The sequence below is a fragment of the Carcharhinus amblyrhynchos genome, chromosome 18 (genome assembly GCF_965287045.1).
Source record: "Carcharhinus amblyrhynchos chromosome 18, sCarAmb.v2.hapA, whole genome shotgun sequence".
NCBI lineage: Eukaryota > Metazoa > Chordata > Chondrichthyes > Carcharhiniformes > Carcharhinidae > Carcharhinus > Carcharhinus amblyrhynchos.
This window is the reverse complement of record NC_137341.1, coordinates 55,775,552-55,794,024: the sequence shown is the minus strand read 5'-3', so window position 1 is coordinate 55,794,024 and position 18,473 is coordinate 55,775,552. Positions and strand designations below refer to the sequence as shown.

Below are 18,473 nucleotides of genomic sequence, written 5' to 3'. Positions count from 1 at the left end.
TCCCCAATAAAACCATGCTGACTACCTTAGTCATAGCAGTATACAGCACAGAAAAAAGCCCACCACATCTGTGCCAAAGACAAACCACTCTACTACTCTAATCTAATTTCTCAGCAGTCGGCCCATAGCTTTGTTTCCCTTGGAATCACAAATGCACATCTAGAGACTTAAATATTACGAGGATCTCTGCCTCCACCACCCTTTCAGGCAGTGTTCCAGACTCCCATCACCCGTGAAAAAACTTTTCCTCACATACCTTCTAAACCTCCTGCCTCTTATCTTAATTCTATACCCTCTAGCCATTGATCCCTCCACGAAGAGGAAAGGTTTCTTCCAGTCTATTCTATCTATGCCCCTCAATTTTATACATCTTAATCATGTTCCCCACCTCAGTCTCCTCCACTCCAAGGTTAACATCCCCAATCGATCCAATCTCTCTTCATAACTGAAACCCTCCAGGCCAGGAATCATCCTGGTAAATCTCCTCTGCACCTCATCCTGTGCTCTCACATCCCTCCTATAATGTTGATTCCAGAACTGCACACATTACTCCAGCTGTGGCCTAACCAATGTTTTACATAGTTCCAGTATAACCTCCCTGCTCTTAAACGTTATGGCTTGGCTAATAAAGGCAAGTATATCATATGCCTTCTTAAACTAGCAGGACCACCTGTCCTGAGGGTCCAGCTGTTCATCCAGCCCAAGTGCATCACCTCACACTTATCCAGATTGAATTCCATTTGCCACTATCCTGGAACAATCATACTTAAGTGACAGATTATTTTGTATTTCAGAATTGTTTCCAATTATTTTTCCATGACTGAAGTCGGATTGACTGGCCTATAGTTTTCTGGCTTGTCTATCAAACCCTTTTTAAAGAATAGTATAACATTCACAGACCTCCAATCTTCTGGAACTGGCCTGTCTCCAATGAGGATTGAAAATGATTCTCAGAACATTCACCATTCCCTCCCTGGCTTCCTTCACAGCCTGGGATACAATCATAGAAACGAGAAGCAGGAGCCGACCATTCGATCCTTTGAGCCTGCTCTGCCATTCAAGTTAATCATGGCTGATCGTCAAATTCATATCCTGACCCCCTACATAAGAACATAAGAAATAGGAGCAGTAGTAGGCCATCTAGCCCTTCGAGCCTGCCCCGCCATTCAACAAGATCATAGCTGATCTTCCCGCCTTCTCCCCATAGCCCGCAATTCCCTTGTCTATCAGAAACCTATCTACCCGTGACTTAAATATATTCAACAAGATAGCCTCCACCACTTCAATGGGCAGAGAATTCCAGAGATTCAACACCCTTTGAGTGAAGTTCCTCCTCAACTCTGTTCTAACCTGCACTCCCCCTGCCCTTATTTTGAGGCTGTGCCCTCTAGTTCTGCTATCCTTTCTAAGTAGGAAGAATCTCTCTACCTCTACCCTATTTAGCCCCTTCATTATCTTGTAAGTCTCTATAAAATCCCCCCCTCAGCCTTCTAAACTCTAACGAGTACAGGCCCAGTCTATTCAATCTCTCTTCATAAGCTAACCCCCTCATCTCCGGTATCAGCCAGGTGAACCTTCTCTGTACTCCCTCCAAGGCCAATATATCCTTTCGCAAATAAGGGCTCCAAAACTGCACACAACAATCCCCTCATATCCCTTGACCTCTTTCGCCCAAAAGCCATATCTAATTTCTTCCTGAAATCAGACAATGTTTTGGCCTCAACTACATTCACCACGCTCTGGGTGAAGAGATTTCTCCTCACCTCAGTCCTAAAAGATTTACCCCTTATCCTTAAACTATGACTGCTAGTTTTGGATTCCCCCACCGTTGGGCACATTCTTTCTGAATCTATCCTGTCTAACCCTGTTAGAATTTTATAAGTTTCTAGGAGATTCCCTCTCACTCTTCTAAACGCCACTGAATACAATCCTAATCGGCTTCGTGTCTCCTCATATGACAGATCTGCCATCCCAGGAATCAGCCTGGTAAACCTTCGTTGCACTCCCTCTATAGCAAGGCATCCTTCCTCAGACAAGGCCCCAGGACAGCACATAATGGTCCAGATGTGGCCTCACCAACACCCTGCACAACTGCAAAGCATCCCTATTCCCATAGTCAAATCTATCTGAAAAGCTGCAGGAAAGGATGTCCCGAGGCATGGTACATTGGCGAGGCCATGCAGACGCTACGACAACAGATGAATGAACACCATTCAATAATCACCAGGCAGGAGTGTTCCCTTCCTGGCAAGGAGCACTTCAAGAAGTCTCACAATACCAGGTTAAAGTCCAAAATAATTCTAGTTTATTCAACCTCTCCTCATAGCCAACACCCTCAAGACCAGGCAACATTCCGGTGAACCCTCTTTGCATTCTCTCCAAAGTTTCCATGTCCTTCTGGTAGTGTGGCAACCAGAACTGCATGCAATTCTCCAAATACAGCCTAAACAAGGTTTTATATAGCTGCAACATGGTTTCCCAACTCATGTATTTAATACTTCAGCTGATGAAGGCAAGCTTACCATATGCTTTCTTAATCACCTTGGCCACCTGTGTTGCCACATTTAAGGAACTGCGGACCTGCACTCCCAGACCGTCTGAATGTGAATGTTCCAAAGGGTTCTGTCATTTACAGTATGATTCAACCCTAAATTTGATCCTCCAAAATGCATCACCCGCATTTGTCCGGATTAAACTCCATCTGCCATTTCTGTGCCCAAGTATCCAATCTATTAGGATAGGCAACAACATCTCCTCCACAATCATCTTCAACACCAGTGCCCCACAGGCTGTGTTCTCAGCCCCTACTATACTCCTTATACCCCTATGACTGTGCGGCCAAATTTTCAAATTTGCTGATGATACCACAGTTATGGGTCAGATCTCAAACAATGCTGAGACAGTACAGGAATGAGATAGAGAATCTGGTGAACTGGTGCGGCAACAATAATCCGTCCCTCAATGTCAACAGATTTTGATAAGACAAATTAGATTCATTTTGGTAGGACAAATTTGAATGCGGATTACAGGGTCAATGGCAGGCTGAGAAATGTGGAGGAACAGAGATCTTGGGGTTCATATCCACAGATCTCTGAAGGTTGCCACTCAAGTGGATAGAGCCATGAAGAAAGCTTATCGTGTGTTAGCATTTATTAACAGGAGGTTTCAGTTTAAGAACTGTGGAGTTATGCTGCAACTATACAGGACCTTGATGAGACCACATTTGGAATAGTGTGCTGTTGTGGTCACCTCACTATAAGAAGGATGTGGAAGCATTGGAGAGAGTGCAGAGGAGATTTACCAGGATGCTGGCTGGTTTGGAGGGTAGGTCTTATGCGGAAAGGTTGAGGGAGCTGGGGCTTTTCTCTTTAGAGCAGAGGAGGACGAGAGGCGACTTAATAGAGGTTTATAAGATGATGAGGGGGATAGATAGAGTGGACGTGCAGAGACTATTTCCTTGGGTGGATGTGGCTATTACTAGGGGGCATAACTATAAGGTCCATGGTAGGAAATATAGGAGGGATGTCCAAGGTAGGTTCTTTACTCAGAGTGGTTGTTGTGTGGAATGGACACTTCAGGAACTTTCAAGCAGTTATTGGATAGGCACATGGAGGACTCCAGAATGATAGGGAGTGGGATAGCTTGATCTTGGTTTCAGACAAAGCTCAGCACAACATCGAGGGCCAAAGGGCCTGTGCTGTGCTGTACTGTTCTATGTTCTATCTATTGATATCCTGCTGTATCCTCTAACAATCCCCAGCACCATCAGCAACTCCACCAATCTTCATGCCATCCGTAAATTTACTAATCTGACCAGCTACATTTTCCTCCAGATCATTTCCATAAGCTATAAACAAAGGTGCCAACACTGATCCTTGCAGAACAGCACTAGATCTCCATTCTGTAAAAGTCCCTTCAACCTCTACCCTCTGCCTATAACCAAGCAAGTTTTGTATCCATCTAGGTAGCCCAGCCAGAATCCCATGTGATTTTGGTTTTTGTACCAATCTATGTGGGACCTTGTCAAGCACCTCACTAAAGTCCATATAAACTACATCCACAGCCCTTCCCTCATCAATTATTTTTGTCACCTTTTCAAAAAATTCAATCAAGTTGGTGAGACATGACCTTCCCCGTACAAAACCATGCTGCCTGTCACTAGTCCATTTTCTTCCAAGTGTGAATATATCTTGTCCCTCTACATCTCCAAAAGCTTCCCACCACTGATATCAGGCTCACCAGCCTGTAATTTCCTGGATTATCTCTGCTTCCTTTCTTGAACAAGGGAACAACTTTGGCTATTCTCCAGTTCTCTGGAACTTCACCTGTGGTCAAACAGGATGTGAAGATATCTGTTAAGGCCCCAAATATTTCTCCCCTTGCCTTCCATAATAACTGGGATAGATCCCAACTGGCCCTGGGGATTTATCTACCTTACTGTAATTTAGGATGCTTCCTCCTTAAATATATTGACTTTCTCTAGTGTACACACATCTATCGCTCACCTCAACATCCGTCACGTCCTTCTCCTTGGTGAATACTGATACAAAGTACTCATTGAGGATTTCACCCACTTCCTGTGGTTCCACGCATAACTTGCCTCCACTGTCCTCGTATGGGCCTACTCTTTCTCTCATTACCCTCTTTAACCAATAAGCTACACATCATTCATTGTCCCTCTCATCTTGCCTGAAAACTGTATATCCAGGGATGTTCAGCTGCCATTTTGGACACTGCTTACACCACATTTCCATTATAGCAATGATATCACACTGCCATGTGTTTCCGCCCTCAGCTCACACTGCCCTCCTCTGCAATAGCATCAAGTCTCCCTGTGAGGATATTTGCCCCAGTCCTTTCAGGTGTAGAACATTTGACTTTTACAGGTCCAATCTTTCCCAGAACCGGTCCCAATGCCTCCTCTCTCCTACACGAGCTCAAGCCTTCTGTCCTTTTTCTCACCTGCATGTGGAACTGCGTGTAATCCCCAAACAATTGCTTCATAAGAAATAGGAGCAGGAGTAGGCCATCTAGCCCTTCGAGCCTGCCCCGCCATTCAATAAGATCATGGCTGATCTGTCGTGGCTCAGTTCCACATTCCCGCCCTCTCCCCATAACCCTTAATCCCCTCTCTTATCAAGAACCCATCAACCCGCTTCTTAAAAATATTTAGCGAGGCAGCCTCCACCACTTCAACGGGCAGAGAATTCCAGAGATTCACCACCCTTTGAGTGAAGAAGTTCCTCTTCAACTCCGTTCTAAACCGCCTCCCCCTTATCTTGAGGCTGTGCCCCCTAGTCGTACTGTCTTTTTTGAGCGGGAAGAGTCTCTCCACCTCTATCCTATCCATCCCATTCATCATCTTATACGTCTCAATGAGATCTCCCCTCATTCTTCTAAACTCTAACGAGTACAAGCCTAGTTTATTCAGCCTCTCCTCATAGCTCAATCCCCTTAACTCCGGTATCAGCCTAGTAAACCTCCTCTGCACTCCCTCCAGGGCCAAAATATAAAACACCTGTGACTTCAACTGCCACTTGAGCTCTGAAACCCGAGTTCAAGTTTCAGCAGCTTGTGACACTTCCTGCACGTGGTTGTCTAGGATGTCAGGAGCAAGTTCCCACATACTAAAAGACAGGTATTCCACATCACTTAGCTATCCTACTATGACTTCAATTTAGCTCCCTTACATTTATTTGAATTAGTTATGCAAATTTATCATATGTGGCCTTAATATTTCCCTAATGCTAGTGTTTCTGACTTAAATGTAAGTAGCCCTTCTTTTAAAAGTAGTGTTTTTCTAACTCTCAGTTACTTGAATGCCATTGAGTGCTTTGAACTTAAGCTAAGAATAGAAGCTCAGGAGAATTTAAAGAATTAGCCTTAAATTTTATTCTTTAATATAACACAAATTGTTGGTAAATTGTCTGGTTTACAACTGAGCAGCTAGGGACTAAATTAAAATGTAGAACTAAAAAGATGATGATCTACGGATGACTACCTGAGCCACAAGCTAGTTGACACAGGATCAACAAGATTAAAGAGGTAAATGCACAGTTTAAACATTGTGTGGGAGGAGGGACATTGGCACCGGTACTGGGGGAGAGGGGGAACTAACCCAAGGGGGCGGAAATTATGAAAAAAGTTAAACGGTAGGAGAACTCGGAGGTTATTAAAATCTCCAGAACAAATAAGAGAGTTTGGAAAAGGTTAGGAATCAAACTTCAGGCACAGATAAGGGGGTGACAATGAGAGGGGCAGTTAATGCAGAACTGAGGGTGCTGCATTTAAATACGCGCAGTATACAAAACAAGGTAAATGAGCTTGTGCAGATTGAAACTGGCAGGTACAATTTGGGCATCATAGATGTGGCTGCAAGGGGATCAGGGCTGGGAGCTAATTATCCAAGAAAACATGCTGTCAAAAAGACAGGCAGATGGGCAGAGGGGTTAGAGTTGTCCTGTTAGTAAGAAATGAAATTAAATTGATAGCAAGAAGCAATATAGGGTCGGAAGATGTAGACTAGGTGTGGATAGAGTTGAGGAATTGCAAAGGTAAAAAGAACGTGATGGGAGCTATGTATAGGCCTTCGAGCAGTAGTCAGGATGTGAGGCACAAAATACACAAGGAGATAAAGAAAAGCAAGCTTACAGTGATCATGGGTGATTTCAATATGCAGATGGACTGGGAAAATCAGGTTGGTAGTGGATCCCAAGAAAAGGAATTCATGGAATGCCTACAAGATGGCTTTGGAGCAGCTTGCAGTAGACCCCCTAGGAAACAGGCAATTCTGGATTGTGTAATGAGGCAGACTTGATAAAGGAACTCAAGGTGAAGGAACACTTGAGATAGTGGCTACAATATGATAAAATTCACCCTGCAGTTTGACAGGGAGAAGCTAGAACCAGATGCAACAGTATTACAGATGAATAAAGGTAACTACAGAGGAAGGAGCTGGCCAGAGTTAATTGAGACAGAAGCCTAGCAAGAAAGACAGTGGAACAGCAATGGCAGGGGTTTCTGGGAGTAATCTGGAAGACATAGCAGAATTTCATCGCAAGGAAGAAGCAGCATACTAAAGGGAGGACAAGGCAACCATGGCTGACGAGAGATGTTAGGGACTGCATAAAAGCGAAAGAGAAAAAGCTTACAAAGTGATGAAGATTAGTGGGAAGCCAGGGGGATGGGAAGCCTTTAAAAACCGGAGGACAACTAAAAAAGCAAAATGGGGGGAGGTAAAATATGAGGATAAGCTAGCCAATAATATAAAAGTTTGCAAGATTTTTAAGATATATAAAGGGAAGCTTACAGAATACTGAAAGGCCTGGATAGAGTGGACACAGAAGACGTTTCCATTAGTAAGACAGACTAGGATCAGAGGGCACAGCCTCAGAATAAAGGGGCGGCCCTTTAGAACTGAGATGAGGATGCATTTCGTCAGCCAGAGGGTGGTGAATCTGTGGAATTCATTGCCACAGAAGGCTGTGGAGGCCAGGTCATTGAGTGTGTTTGAGACAGAGACAGATTGATTCCCTTACAAAGCAAGAACCTCAGGTTACTGGAAAAAGGTGGGAGAATGGGGTTGAGAAACATATCAGCCATGATTAAATGGCGGAGCAAACTCAATGGGTTGAATGGCATAATTCTGCTCCTGTATCTTATGGTCTTAGGTGCTCCCACTAACAGCAGTTTCCTTTTTGATGTACTGCTGACTGCCTGGTTCACTGTCCTCTCAGTCTCCTGTAGGTGCTGTCTGTCCCAGTGTCCCCCTCTCAGCACCTAGAGGAGAGTGTGTCTGTCCCACTGCCCTCCTCTCTCACTCTCCTCTAGATGCTGTCTGTCCTATGTCCCCCTCTCACTCACTCCTCTAGATGCTGACTGTCTGTCCCAGTGTCCCCCCCTCAGCACCTAGAGAGTGTATCTGTCCCAGTGCCCTCCTCTCTCACTCTCCTCTAGATGCTGTGTATCCCAGTGTCCACCTCTCACACACTCCTCCAGGTGCTGACTGTCTGTCCTAGTGTCCTCCCCTAGGTTCTGACTGTTTAACAAAACCTTTGACAAGGTACCGCATGGAAGGTTTCTGCATAAGGTTAAATCTTACAGATATAGAGTGAGGTTTCTAAATGGATACAAAATTGGCTTCTTGACAAAAGACAGAGGGTGAATGTAGAGAGTTGTTTTACAAACTGGAGGCCTGTGACCAGTGGTGTGCCTCAGGGATCAGTGCTGTGTCCACTATTATTTGTCGTTGATTGTAATGATTTGGATGAGAATATAGGAGGCATGGTTATTAAGTTTGCAGATGATGCCAAGATTGATGGCATAGTGGACAGTGAAGAAAGTTATCGCCAATTGCAACGGGATCTTGATCAATTGGGCCAGTGGGTTGATGAATGGCAGATGGAGTTTAATTTAGACAAATGCGAGGTGATGCATTTTGGTAGATTGAACCAGAGAAGGACTTAGTGAGTAGTAGGGCGCTGGGGAGAGTTACAGAACAGAGATCTAGGGGTACATGTTCATAGCTCCTTGAAAGTGGAGTCACAGGTGAACAGGGTGCTGAAGAAGGCATTTGGCATAGTTGGTTTCATCGGTTAGAACATCGGATACAGGAGATGGAATGTCTTGAAGTTGTACAAGATACACTTGAATGCTGTGTGCTATCTGGTCACCCTATTATAGAAATGACACTATTAAACTAGAAAGAGTGCAGGAAGGATTTACTAAAATGCTCCTGGGACTTGATGGATTGAATTATAAGGAAAGACTGGATATAATGGGACTTTTCTTCTCTGGACCACAGGAGGCTGAGGGGTGATCTTATAAAGGTCTATAAAATAATGAGGAGAAAGTGAGAGGGGGACACTGGGACAGTCAGCACCTAGAGGAGTGTGAGGGGAGGACACTGGGATACACAGCATCTAGAGGAGAGAGAGAGAGAGAGAGAGAGGGCGGCACTGGGACAGACACACTCTCTAGGTGCTGAGAGGGGGACACTGGGACAGACTGACAGCACAAAATATAAAATAATTTCTTAATTCCAGAGATAAGGTGACAATGATTGCACTTGACATCAGGATTCGAGCAAGTGAGACACCAAAAAATTCTGGTGAAACCTCTCCAATGGCTGGGATCAAATCTGAGACAGAGGAACAGGGTTGCATTTGGAGGGTAATCAGCACAAAAACAAAGAATAAAACAGGAACAGGCCCTTTGGCCCACCAAGGCCTGTGCCCATACACAGTTTCTATCCCTCTGTTTGCCTGTCGTTCACGTGTCTATCAAGAAACACTCTGAACATTGTTAATGTGTATGCTTCCATCACCTCCACTGGCAGTATGTTCCAAGCACCCATCATCCTCTAGAAAAACTCTCTCGACATCTCCCTGAAACTTACCTCCTCTCACCTTAAACCTATGCCCTCTTGCAGTTGACTTTTCCACCCTGAAAAGAAAGCCTTTAACTATCTACCCTGTCCATGCCTCTCAGTTTTGTAGACCCTCTATCAGGACCCCCTCAGCCTGTCTTTCCAGTGAAAGAAATCTGAGTTTATCCAATCTCTCCTCATAACTAAAACCCTCCAGACCAGGCAACATCCTGGCAAACCTTGATTGCACTCTGCTCAAAGCATCCATGTCCTTCTGAATATAAGAACATAAGAAGTAGGAGCAGGAGTAGGCCATCTAGCCCTTCGGGCCTGCCCCACCATTCAATAAGATAATGACTAATCTGAAGTGGCTCAGTTCCACTTTCTCCCCATAACCCTTAATTCCCTTGCCTACCAGAAACCTATCTACCCGTGACTTAAATATATTTAGCGAGGTAGCCTCCACCACTTCAACGGGCAGAGAATTCCAGAGATTCATCACCCTTTGAGTGAAGAAGTTCCTCCTCAACTCCGTTCTAAACTGCCCCCCCCCGCCTTATCTTGAGGCTGTGCCCTCTAGTCCTGCTGTCTTTTCTGAGCGGGAAGAATCTCTCTATCTCTACCCTATCCATCCCCTTCATTATCTTATACGTCTCTATAAGATCTCCCCTCATCCTTCCAAACTCCAACGAGTACAGACCCAATCACTTCAGTGACTGGGTGACCAGTGACTCAGTACAGCCACTTCAGATCAGCCATGATCTTATTGAATGGCGGGGCAGGCTCGAAGGGCTAGATGGCCTACTCCTGCTCCTATTTCTTATGTTCTTATGTTCAGTCTATTTAGTCTCTGGTAACCACAATTGTACGCAGTTCTCCAAATATGGCCTAACTAAAGTATTCTACACAACCTCAATGTTACTCTGCATTCTACGCCCAATTACCTTCAACTGTTTCAATAATCTACCGTTCCACCTCAGATTCAGAATGGAGATGACAGCACTCACTGTTCAACACAGTTAATAATTTCTCGGTTAATGACACAGTGAATGCTACTTGTAGAAAAAAACTTGAGGCCACACCCAGGCTGGGCTCACCACATAACAATATTTGTGGAAGTTCCTAGCAAGGACAATTTCTAACAACAGGGTCCAACCATAAACCCTTGGCATTCACCGGAGTCCCTCAGAAAGACCCATAACAAAATAAAATACTTCAGAGAAGTTCAGGAACTGCTGGAGCCATAAACAGTTGTACATTTGAAGCATCTCTTCAGCTGATTAATCAAACCCATTCATTTTCAAACTTCAAATAGCTTGTGTTTATATAGTTCCTTTCACACAGGAAGACATCCCAAAGACTTCACAGCAACAGAACAGCTTCCACAAAAGCATAATCAAACAAAAAGAAACAGAAACCAGGGGGGATATTAGGACTGGTTCCAAAAAGCTGGGTCTAGGAGATAGGAAAGAAAAGAGGAGAGATTTTATTGGTGATTTTGTCCCCACCTTAAACTTGACTAATAAGGACAAATACTCCAGAATTTAAACAAAACAGAAAATGGAATCTAAACAAAAACAGAAAATGCTGGAAAATTTCAGCAGGTCTGACAGCATCAATGGAGAGAGAATAGAGCTAATGTTTTGTGTTAGGATGACTGTCAGAACTTGCTTAATTTTTGATTTCCAGATGAATATTTCATATCTCTCGTACTTGAATCAAGAGGTAGAAAAGGTACAGGATAGTTTACCTATTAGAGTAATGCTGTCCCAGTTTTGTACAATCTGGTTTTAAACAATGACCATTCGAATCTTCAAAATGTAAGGGGAGGGTGGGAAGAAGCAGAAGCCAGATTTTCACCATTGAGTATATACTACACAACAACAAATATCATAGAATCCCTACAGTGGAGGAGGCCATTTGGCCCATCAAGCTCGCACCAATCCCACCCAGGCCCAAACCCCATAACCCCACGTATTTACCTTGCTAATCCCTGGACACAAAGGGGCAATTTAGCATGGCCAATCAACCTAACCTGCGCATACAATCATACAGTGCACATTCGGCCCATTAAGTCTGCACGGACATGTGAGAAACACCTGAACTCCCACCTAATCCCACTTACCAGCACTTGGCCCATAGCCCTCAATGTTATAGAACATAGAACATAGAACATTACAGCGCAGAACAGGCCCTTTGGTCCTTGATGTTGCACCGACCTGTGAAAACCAATCTAAAGCCCATCTAACCTACACTACTCCAATATCATCCATATGTTTATCCAATGACCATTTAAATTTGAGAAAGTGAGGAGACGTGGGATCCAAGGGGACATTGCTCTGTGGATTCAGAACTGGCTTGCCCACAGAAGGCAGAGAGCGGTTGTAGATGGATCTTTTTCTGCATGGAAGTCGGTCACCAGTGGAGTGCCCCAGGGATCTGTTCTAGGACCCTTGCTCTTTGTAATTTTTATAAATGACCTGGATGAGGAAGTGGAGGGATGGGTTGGTAAGTTTGTTGATGATACAAAGGTTGGAGGTGTTGTGGATAGTGAGGAGGGATGTCAGAAGTTGCAGAGACATTGACAGGATACAAGACTGGGCGGAGAAGTGACAGATGGACTTCAACCTAGATAAGTGTGTGGTGATTCACTTTGGCAGGTCAAATATGACGACAGATTATAACATTAAGGGTAAGACTCTTGGCAGTGTGGAAGGTCAGAAGGATCTTGGTGTCTGGGTTCAGAGGACGCTCAAAGCAGCTTCGCAGGTAGAGGCTGTGGTTAAGAAGGCATATGGTGTACAGGCGTTCATCAATCGAGGAACTGAGTTTAGGAGTCGGGGAATAATGCTGCAGCTTTATAAAACCCTGGTCAGACCCCACTTGGAGTACTGTGCTCAGTTCTGGTCGCCTCATTACAGGAAGGATGTGGAAGCCATAGAAAGGGTGCAGAGGCGATTTATAAGGATGTTGCCAGGCCGAAGGGCCTGTTCTGCGCTGTAGTGTTCTATGTTTTATGTTCTATGTTAGGTGGCATGCCTTATGAGGACAGGTTGAGAGTGCTCTGTCTTTTATCCTTGGAGAGATTAAGGATCAGAGGGGACCTGATAGAGGCGCATAACATGATGAGAGGTATTGATCGAGTGGATTCTCAGACTTATTCCCAGGGTTGAAATGGTTGCCACAAGAGGACACAGGTTTAGGGAGCTGGGGGGTAGGTACAGAGGAGATGTCGGGGTTAAGTTTTTCACTCAGAGGGTGGTGGGTACGTGGAATCAGCTGCCGGCGGTGGTGGTGGAGGCAGATTCAATAGGGTATTTTAAGAGACTTTTGGATAAGTACACGGAGCTTAGGAAGATAGAGGGTTATAGGTATGCCCACTAGGTAGGGACATGTTTGGTGCAACTTGTGGGCCGAAGGCCCTGTTTGTGCTGTAGCTTTTCTATGTTTCTAAATGCCCTTAATGTTGGCGAGTCCACTACTGTTGCAGGCAGGGCATTCCATGTCCTTACTACTGAGTAAAAAACCTACCTCTGACACCTGTCCTATATCTATCACCCCTCAATTTAAAGCTGAGTCCCTTCGTACTAGCCATTTCCATCCGAGGAAAAAGGCTGTTATCCACCCTATCTAATCTTCACATCCTTATGACGTGTCAAATACTCATCCAGGTACTTGTTAAAGGATGTGAGGCATCCCACCTCCACTACCCTCCCAGACAGCACATTCCAGACAGTCATCACTTTTTGGGTAAAAAGGTTTTCCCTCACATTTCCCCCCAAACCTCCTGTCCCTCATTTTGAAACTATGTCCCCTCATGACTGACCCTTCAACTAAGGAGAACCTGCTCCCTATCTATTTTATTCATGTCCCTCAATCTTGTATACCTTGACCAGGTCGCCCTTCACCCTTCTCTGCTCAAACGAAAACAACCCAAGCCTACCCAACCACTCAACTTAATCCTAGGCATCTTTGGAGAAGTCAATAAAAACATTATTCCTTTCGCCTGGTACACAGCGAAAACTAATAAATAAAATTGTGTGCACAATAAAATGGATTCCTTTCAGTGAATTTTCTTCCTTTTATGCCATTTGAAATCTTGAATGGTATCACTGGACACAAAGATTGGTAGATTTGTGGATAGCAATGAGGGCCATCAGAAGATACAGCAAGATATTGATCGGTTGGAGACTCGGGCGGAGAGATGGCAGATGGAGTTTAATCAGGACAAATGTGAGGTAATACATTTTGGAAGATCTAATACAGATAGGAAATATACAGTAAATGGCAGAACCCTTACGAGTATTGATAGGCAAAGGGATCTGGGTGTACAGGTACACAGGTCACAAAGTGGCAAAGCAGGCGGAGAAGGTAGTCAAAAAGGCATACAGCATGCCTGTCTTCATTGGACGGGGCACTGAGTTTAAAAACTGGCAAGTCATGTTGCAGCTTTATAGAACTTTAGTTAGGCCACGCTTGGAATATACTGTTCAATTCTAGTCGCCACACTACCAGAAAGATGTGGAGGCTTTGAAAAGATTTACCAGGATATTGCCTCGTATGGAGGGCATTAGCTATGAGAAGTTGGAGAAATTTAGTTTGTTCTCACTGGAACGGAGGAGGTTGAGGGGTGACATAGCAGAAGCCTACAAGATTATGAGAGTCATGGACAGAGTGGATAATCAGAAGCTTTTTCCCAGGGTGGAAAAGTCAATTACTAGGGGGCACAGGTTTAAAGTGCAAGGGGCAACATTTAAAGGAGATGTACGAGGCAGATTTTTGTTGTTTTTTTTTTACACACAGTAGTGAGTGCCTGGAACTCATTGCCTGGGGAGGTGGTGGAAGCAGACATGGTAGTAACTTTTAAGGGGTGTCTTGACAAATACATGAATAGGATGGGGACAGAGGGATATGGTCCCCAGAAGTGTAGGGGGTTTCAGTTAAGTCAGGCAGCATGGTTGGTGCAGGCTTGGAGGGCCAAAGGGCCTGTTCTTGTGCTGTAATTTTCTTTGTTCTTTATTCACTACCTTGCCATTCAGTGGGACACCCATTGTCTATCTATTTTAATATTAAATTTATTACTACAATGGTAAAAGAAGTTTGAATTGCTATGCATAAACCAAAGTGCTAGGGAAGCTCCATTAGTCTGAAATAAAATGGAAAAAACAGCCAAACACACAAATTGCAAGAAGATCATTGATTAGATAGTCTGTGTAGATTGAGGAATTGGAGATAGCAGAGTTTCCAGCTCTGCTTCGAATAGAGCCAGGAGATCTTTCACACCCTCGGGGCTCTTCACTTTACTTCTTATCCAAAAAATAGCAACGGTGAAAATACTTTATTCCCTCAGTCCTGTACTGAACTTCAAGTCTAGATTAGTCTAGAGCAGGGCTTGAACACCTGACAGAGACCATGCTGAACTAAATCTGACACTGAAATAATCTAATAGTAACACTTGTATGTGTTACAGTATGGCAAGTATCACAAGCACCATACAAAATAATTCATAAATGCAGCAAGCTATTTAATTCCAGAATGGGAAAATAGTTCAGAATTACAGCAGTCAACTTGTTTCAAACATCACAAATGACATTGAAGATACTGCAACTGAAAAACCACCTCTGAATTTTCACATTTATTTTAACATTTTGAAATTCTAACTTAAAAATTCAGTAAAATAAACACAACATAGCCAACCTGTACATTTTCAATAATTTCTTGGACGCGGGTAAGTAAGGCATTTTTCCTCGCTTTCTGCCGGCTAAGCTCCAATTCCACAGCTTTCTGTCGATACTGCTGCATCTCCAGCTTCCGTTCAGCTTTCATCTGTAATAGGAACAATTCGCGCAATTCAGTTTGGTGGTGCGAAAGCTTTTGGCAAATCTGTAACTCGTTATAGAGATCCAATTTCAAGCCTCCAAGAGGCAAGCTTACTTAATCAGGAAAAGCACCTCCGTTGTGTATTATAAATACTACTTGTTCGCTCTAATAGTTAGATGATGAGTAATTCAAAGCTGAGGCAAAGCTATCAAATAACCAGCTAAAGCTTAGTTGTTAACGAATCTTATAAACACTAATGAGTAACCATTGTTCAGTGCATGATTTCCTACTTAAAAGGACACTGTGCCTATGAAGTACTCATTTACAAAGTAAAGAAACCCATTAGTCAGCATGGGATCTTTGGGTTTTAACACAGTTGATCATTATGACGCACACCATCGCCTTACCGAGACCAAATGCTGCCAATAAGATCTTTAGGGCTGAAGATATTCCACCTACAACAGACAACCCTAGCTGATCACTGCTAAAACAAATCAACTTAATAACAGCTATGCTTGATTAAAATGCGTCAGCTTCCAATTTTGCTGCAATTGTACTGGGCATTGGTGACGTCACAACTGGAGTATTGTGTGCAGTTTTAAGAACATAAGAACATAAGAAATAGGAGCAGGAGTAGGCCATCTGGCCCTTCGAGCCTGCCCTGCCATTCAATAAGATCATGGCTGATCTGTCGTGGCTCAGTTCCACTTTCCCGCCCTCTCCCCATAACCCTTAATCCCCCTCTCTTATCAAAAACCCATCAACCCGCTTCTTAAAAATATTTAGCGAGGCAGCCTCCACCACTTCAACGGGCAGAGAATTCCAGAGATTCACCACCCTTTGAGTGAAGAAGTTCCTCCTCAACTCCGTTCTGAACCGCCCCCCCTTTATCTTGAGGCTGTGCCCCCTAGTCCTACTGTCTTTTTTGAGCGGGAAGAGTCTTTCCACCTCTATCCTATCCATCCCATTCATCATCTTATACGTCTCTTTTTGTGCCCTTATCTGAGGAAGGATATCCTTGCTATCTATAGAGGAAGTACAACAAAGTTTACCAGGCTGATTCCTGCGATGCCAGGTCTGTCATACGAGGGGAGGTTAAGCTGGTTAGGATTATATTTACTGGAGTTTAGAAGAGTGAGAGGGGATCTCACAAAAGCTTATAAAATTTAACAGGATTAGACAGGGTAGATTCAGAAAGCATGTTCCCAATGGTGGGGGAGTCATAGTTTGAGGATGAGGGATAAACCTTTCAGGACTGAGGTGAGGAGAAATTTCTTCACCCACAGCCTGGTGGATGTGTGGAATTCATTACTACCAAATGTGGAGTAGCCAGCAAATTATGTCCATTCTTATACTTTATGGTACCTAATTTGATGATTGAGAAGAATAAAAGCCAGTCATACCAGAGGACAGAGTGCAGTAATCCCGTGGAAGTGAATTACAGAGTTGCTTTTCTGCCAAATTGATTGCAAAGGATTATTTTCCAGCATCTGATTCTGAATCCTGGCTAAATGCCTCTTGCAGAACTCCTCATATTCTTCCATTCTCACCAACTAACACCTTCTTCTATAGCTGAATAAAGCTGTATGAAAAAACAGATTAATATTAGAGATCGTTGTAGTCATTCCAAATAAACTAACTCCACATATACTTTGGGTAACCATTTTACTCACCAATAACAATATATAAACTAGAAAGGAGTCATATACTAAAACAAATTGCTGGAAACACTCAGTATTAGTATGATGGCTACAAATGATAAAAGCAATAGTTGTTATTACTCATCATATTACCCAAACTGCATTTAAAGTTTTCTTACAATTCTATTTCAACCATTTCTGATCGAATGGAACAACATTAAAAAGCCACAAAATTCATGCGCACTTTCACTGAATTTTTTTTTAAGTAACCCAAGGACTCCCACAAACAAATGTAATCTTACTGGGCATACAGCTCAGACAGTGGTTACAGCACTCTGTCAACACAGTGGAAAAACCAAGAGTTAAACATGATTGCTGAAAAATTCCTAGTCCAGATCACACGTTTATAGAACATTCCATGATCTACACACTTTACATCAGTGAGAGTTTTACCAACCAGCTGGTGTACAAATTGCAGATGCGATTCATTGCAGCCTAATCTGTGAAATAATTATCCAACATGGGAGGGAGGGAGGAACACTATTGATGGGGTGAGACAAAGTAAATACGTGAGTGCACTTGAGGTTGGTATGGAGCTTGCTTCTGTGCTTTCATTGGGAGAATTGGTTAGGTTTTACTACAAAAGCAATTAAAATAAGCTATCAAGTGCCAATTAACTCAAAATACATCCAATGATCCTCATAGGGCTGAACAAAAAGAATGTTGCCCAGACCTGCAAAGCACAAGTTTTTATTGCATCTCAATTTTCACTTTTAGAATTAGATAGTGTATTAATCCACAAATAAACAGCTTGTTTTTTTTTAATTCATTCGTGGATCATGGGCATCGCTGGCTGGCCAGCATTTATTACCCATCCCTAGTCGCTCTTAAGAACGTGGTGGTGAGCTGCCTTCTTGAATTGCGGCAGTCCATGTGCTGTAGGTCAACGTTAGGAAGGGAATTCCAGGATTTTGACCCAGCGACTGCGAAGGAACGGCGATATTTTTCCAAGTCAGGATGGCGAATGGCTCGGAGGGGAACTTGCAGTTGGTGGTACCCCCATGTATCTCCTGCTCTTGTCCTTCTAGATGGAAAAGGTTGTGGGTTTGGAAGGTGCTGTCTAAGGATTTTTGGTGAGTTGCTGCAGTGCATCTTGTAAATAGCACACACTGCTGCTATTGCGCATCGGCGGTCAGAGAGTCATAGAGGTTCACAGCATGGAAACAGGCCCTTCGGCCCAACTTGTCCATGCCGCCTTTTTAAAAAAAAATCCCTAAGCTAATCCCAATTGCCTGCATTTGGCCCATATCCCTCTATACCCTTTTTATCCATGTAACTGTCGAAATTGTACCTGCCTCTACTACTACCTCTGGCAGCTTGTTCCAGACACTTGCCACCCTCTGGGTGAAAAAATTGCCCCTCTGAACACTTTTGTATCTCTCCCTTCTCATGTTAAATCTATGCCCTCTAGTTTTAGACTCCCCTACCTTTGGAAAAAGATATGACTATCAATCTGTGTCCTTCATTATTTTATAGACCTCCATAAGATCACCCCTCAGCCTCCTACACTCCAGAGAAAGAAGTCCCAGTCTATCCAGCCTCTCCTTTTAACTCAAACCATCAAGTATCGGCAGTATCCTAGTAAA

General features: G+C 43.6%; 1 protein-coding gene across 4 annotated transcripts in view; it reads right to left on the bottom strand.

The window, feature by feature from the left end:
* ccp110 (centriolar coiled-coil protein 110) overlaps positions 1 to 18,473 on the bottom strand; it is a 114,281-nt gene that overhangs the window by 53,441 nt on the left and 42,367 nt on the right. For all 4 annotated transcript variants that reach the window (XM_080207056.1, XM_080207055.1, XM_080207057.1 and 1 more), the window contains exons 2-3: positions 16,591 to 16,769; positions 15,065 to 15,193 (exon numbers count right to left, since the gene is read on the bottom strand). In XM_080207056.1, the coding sequence (XP_080063182.1) occupies positions 15,065 to 15,193; positions 16,591 to 16,731 (270 nt within the window). In that variant the 5' untranslated portion in view covers positions 16,732 to 16,769. The remainder of the gene's footprint in view (positions 1 to 15,064; positions 15,194 to 16,590; positions 16,770 to 18,473) is intronic.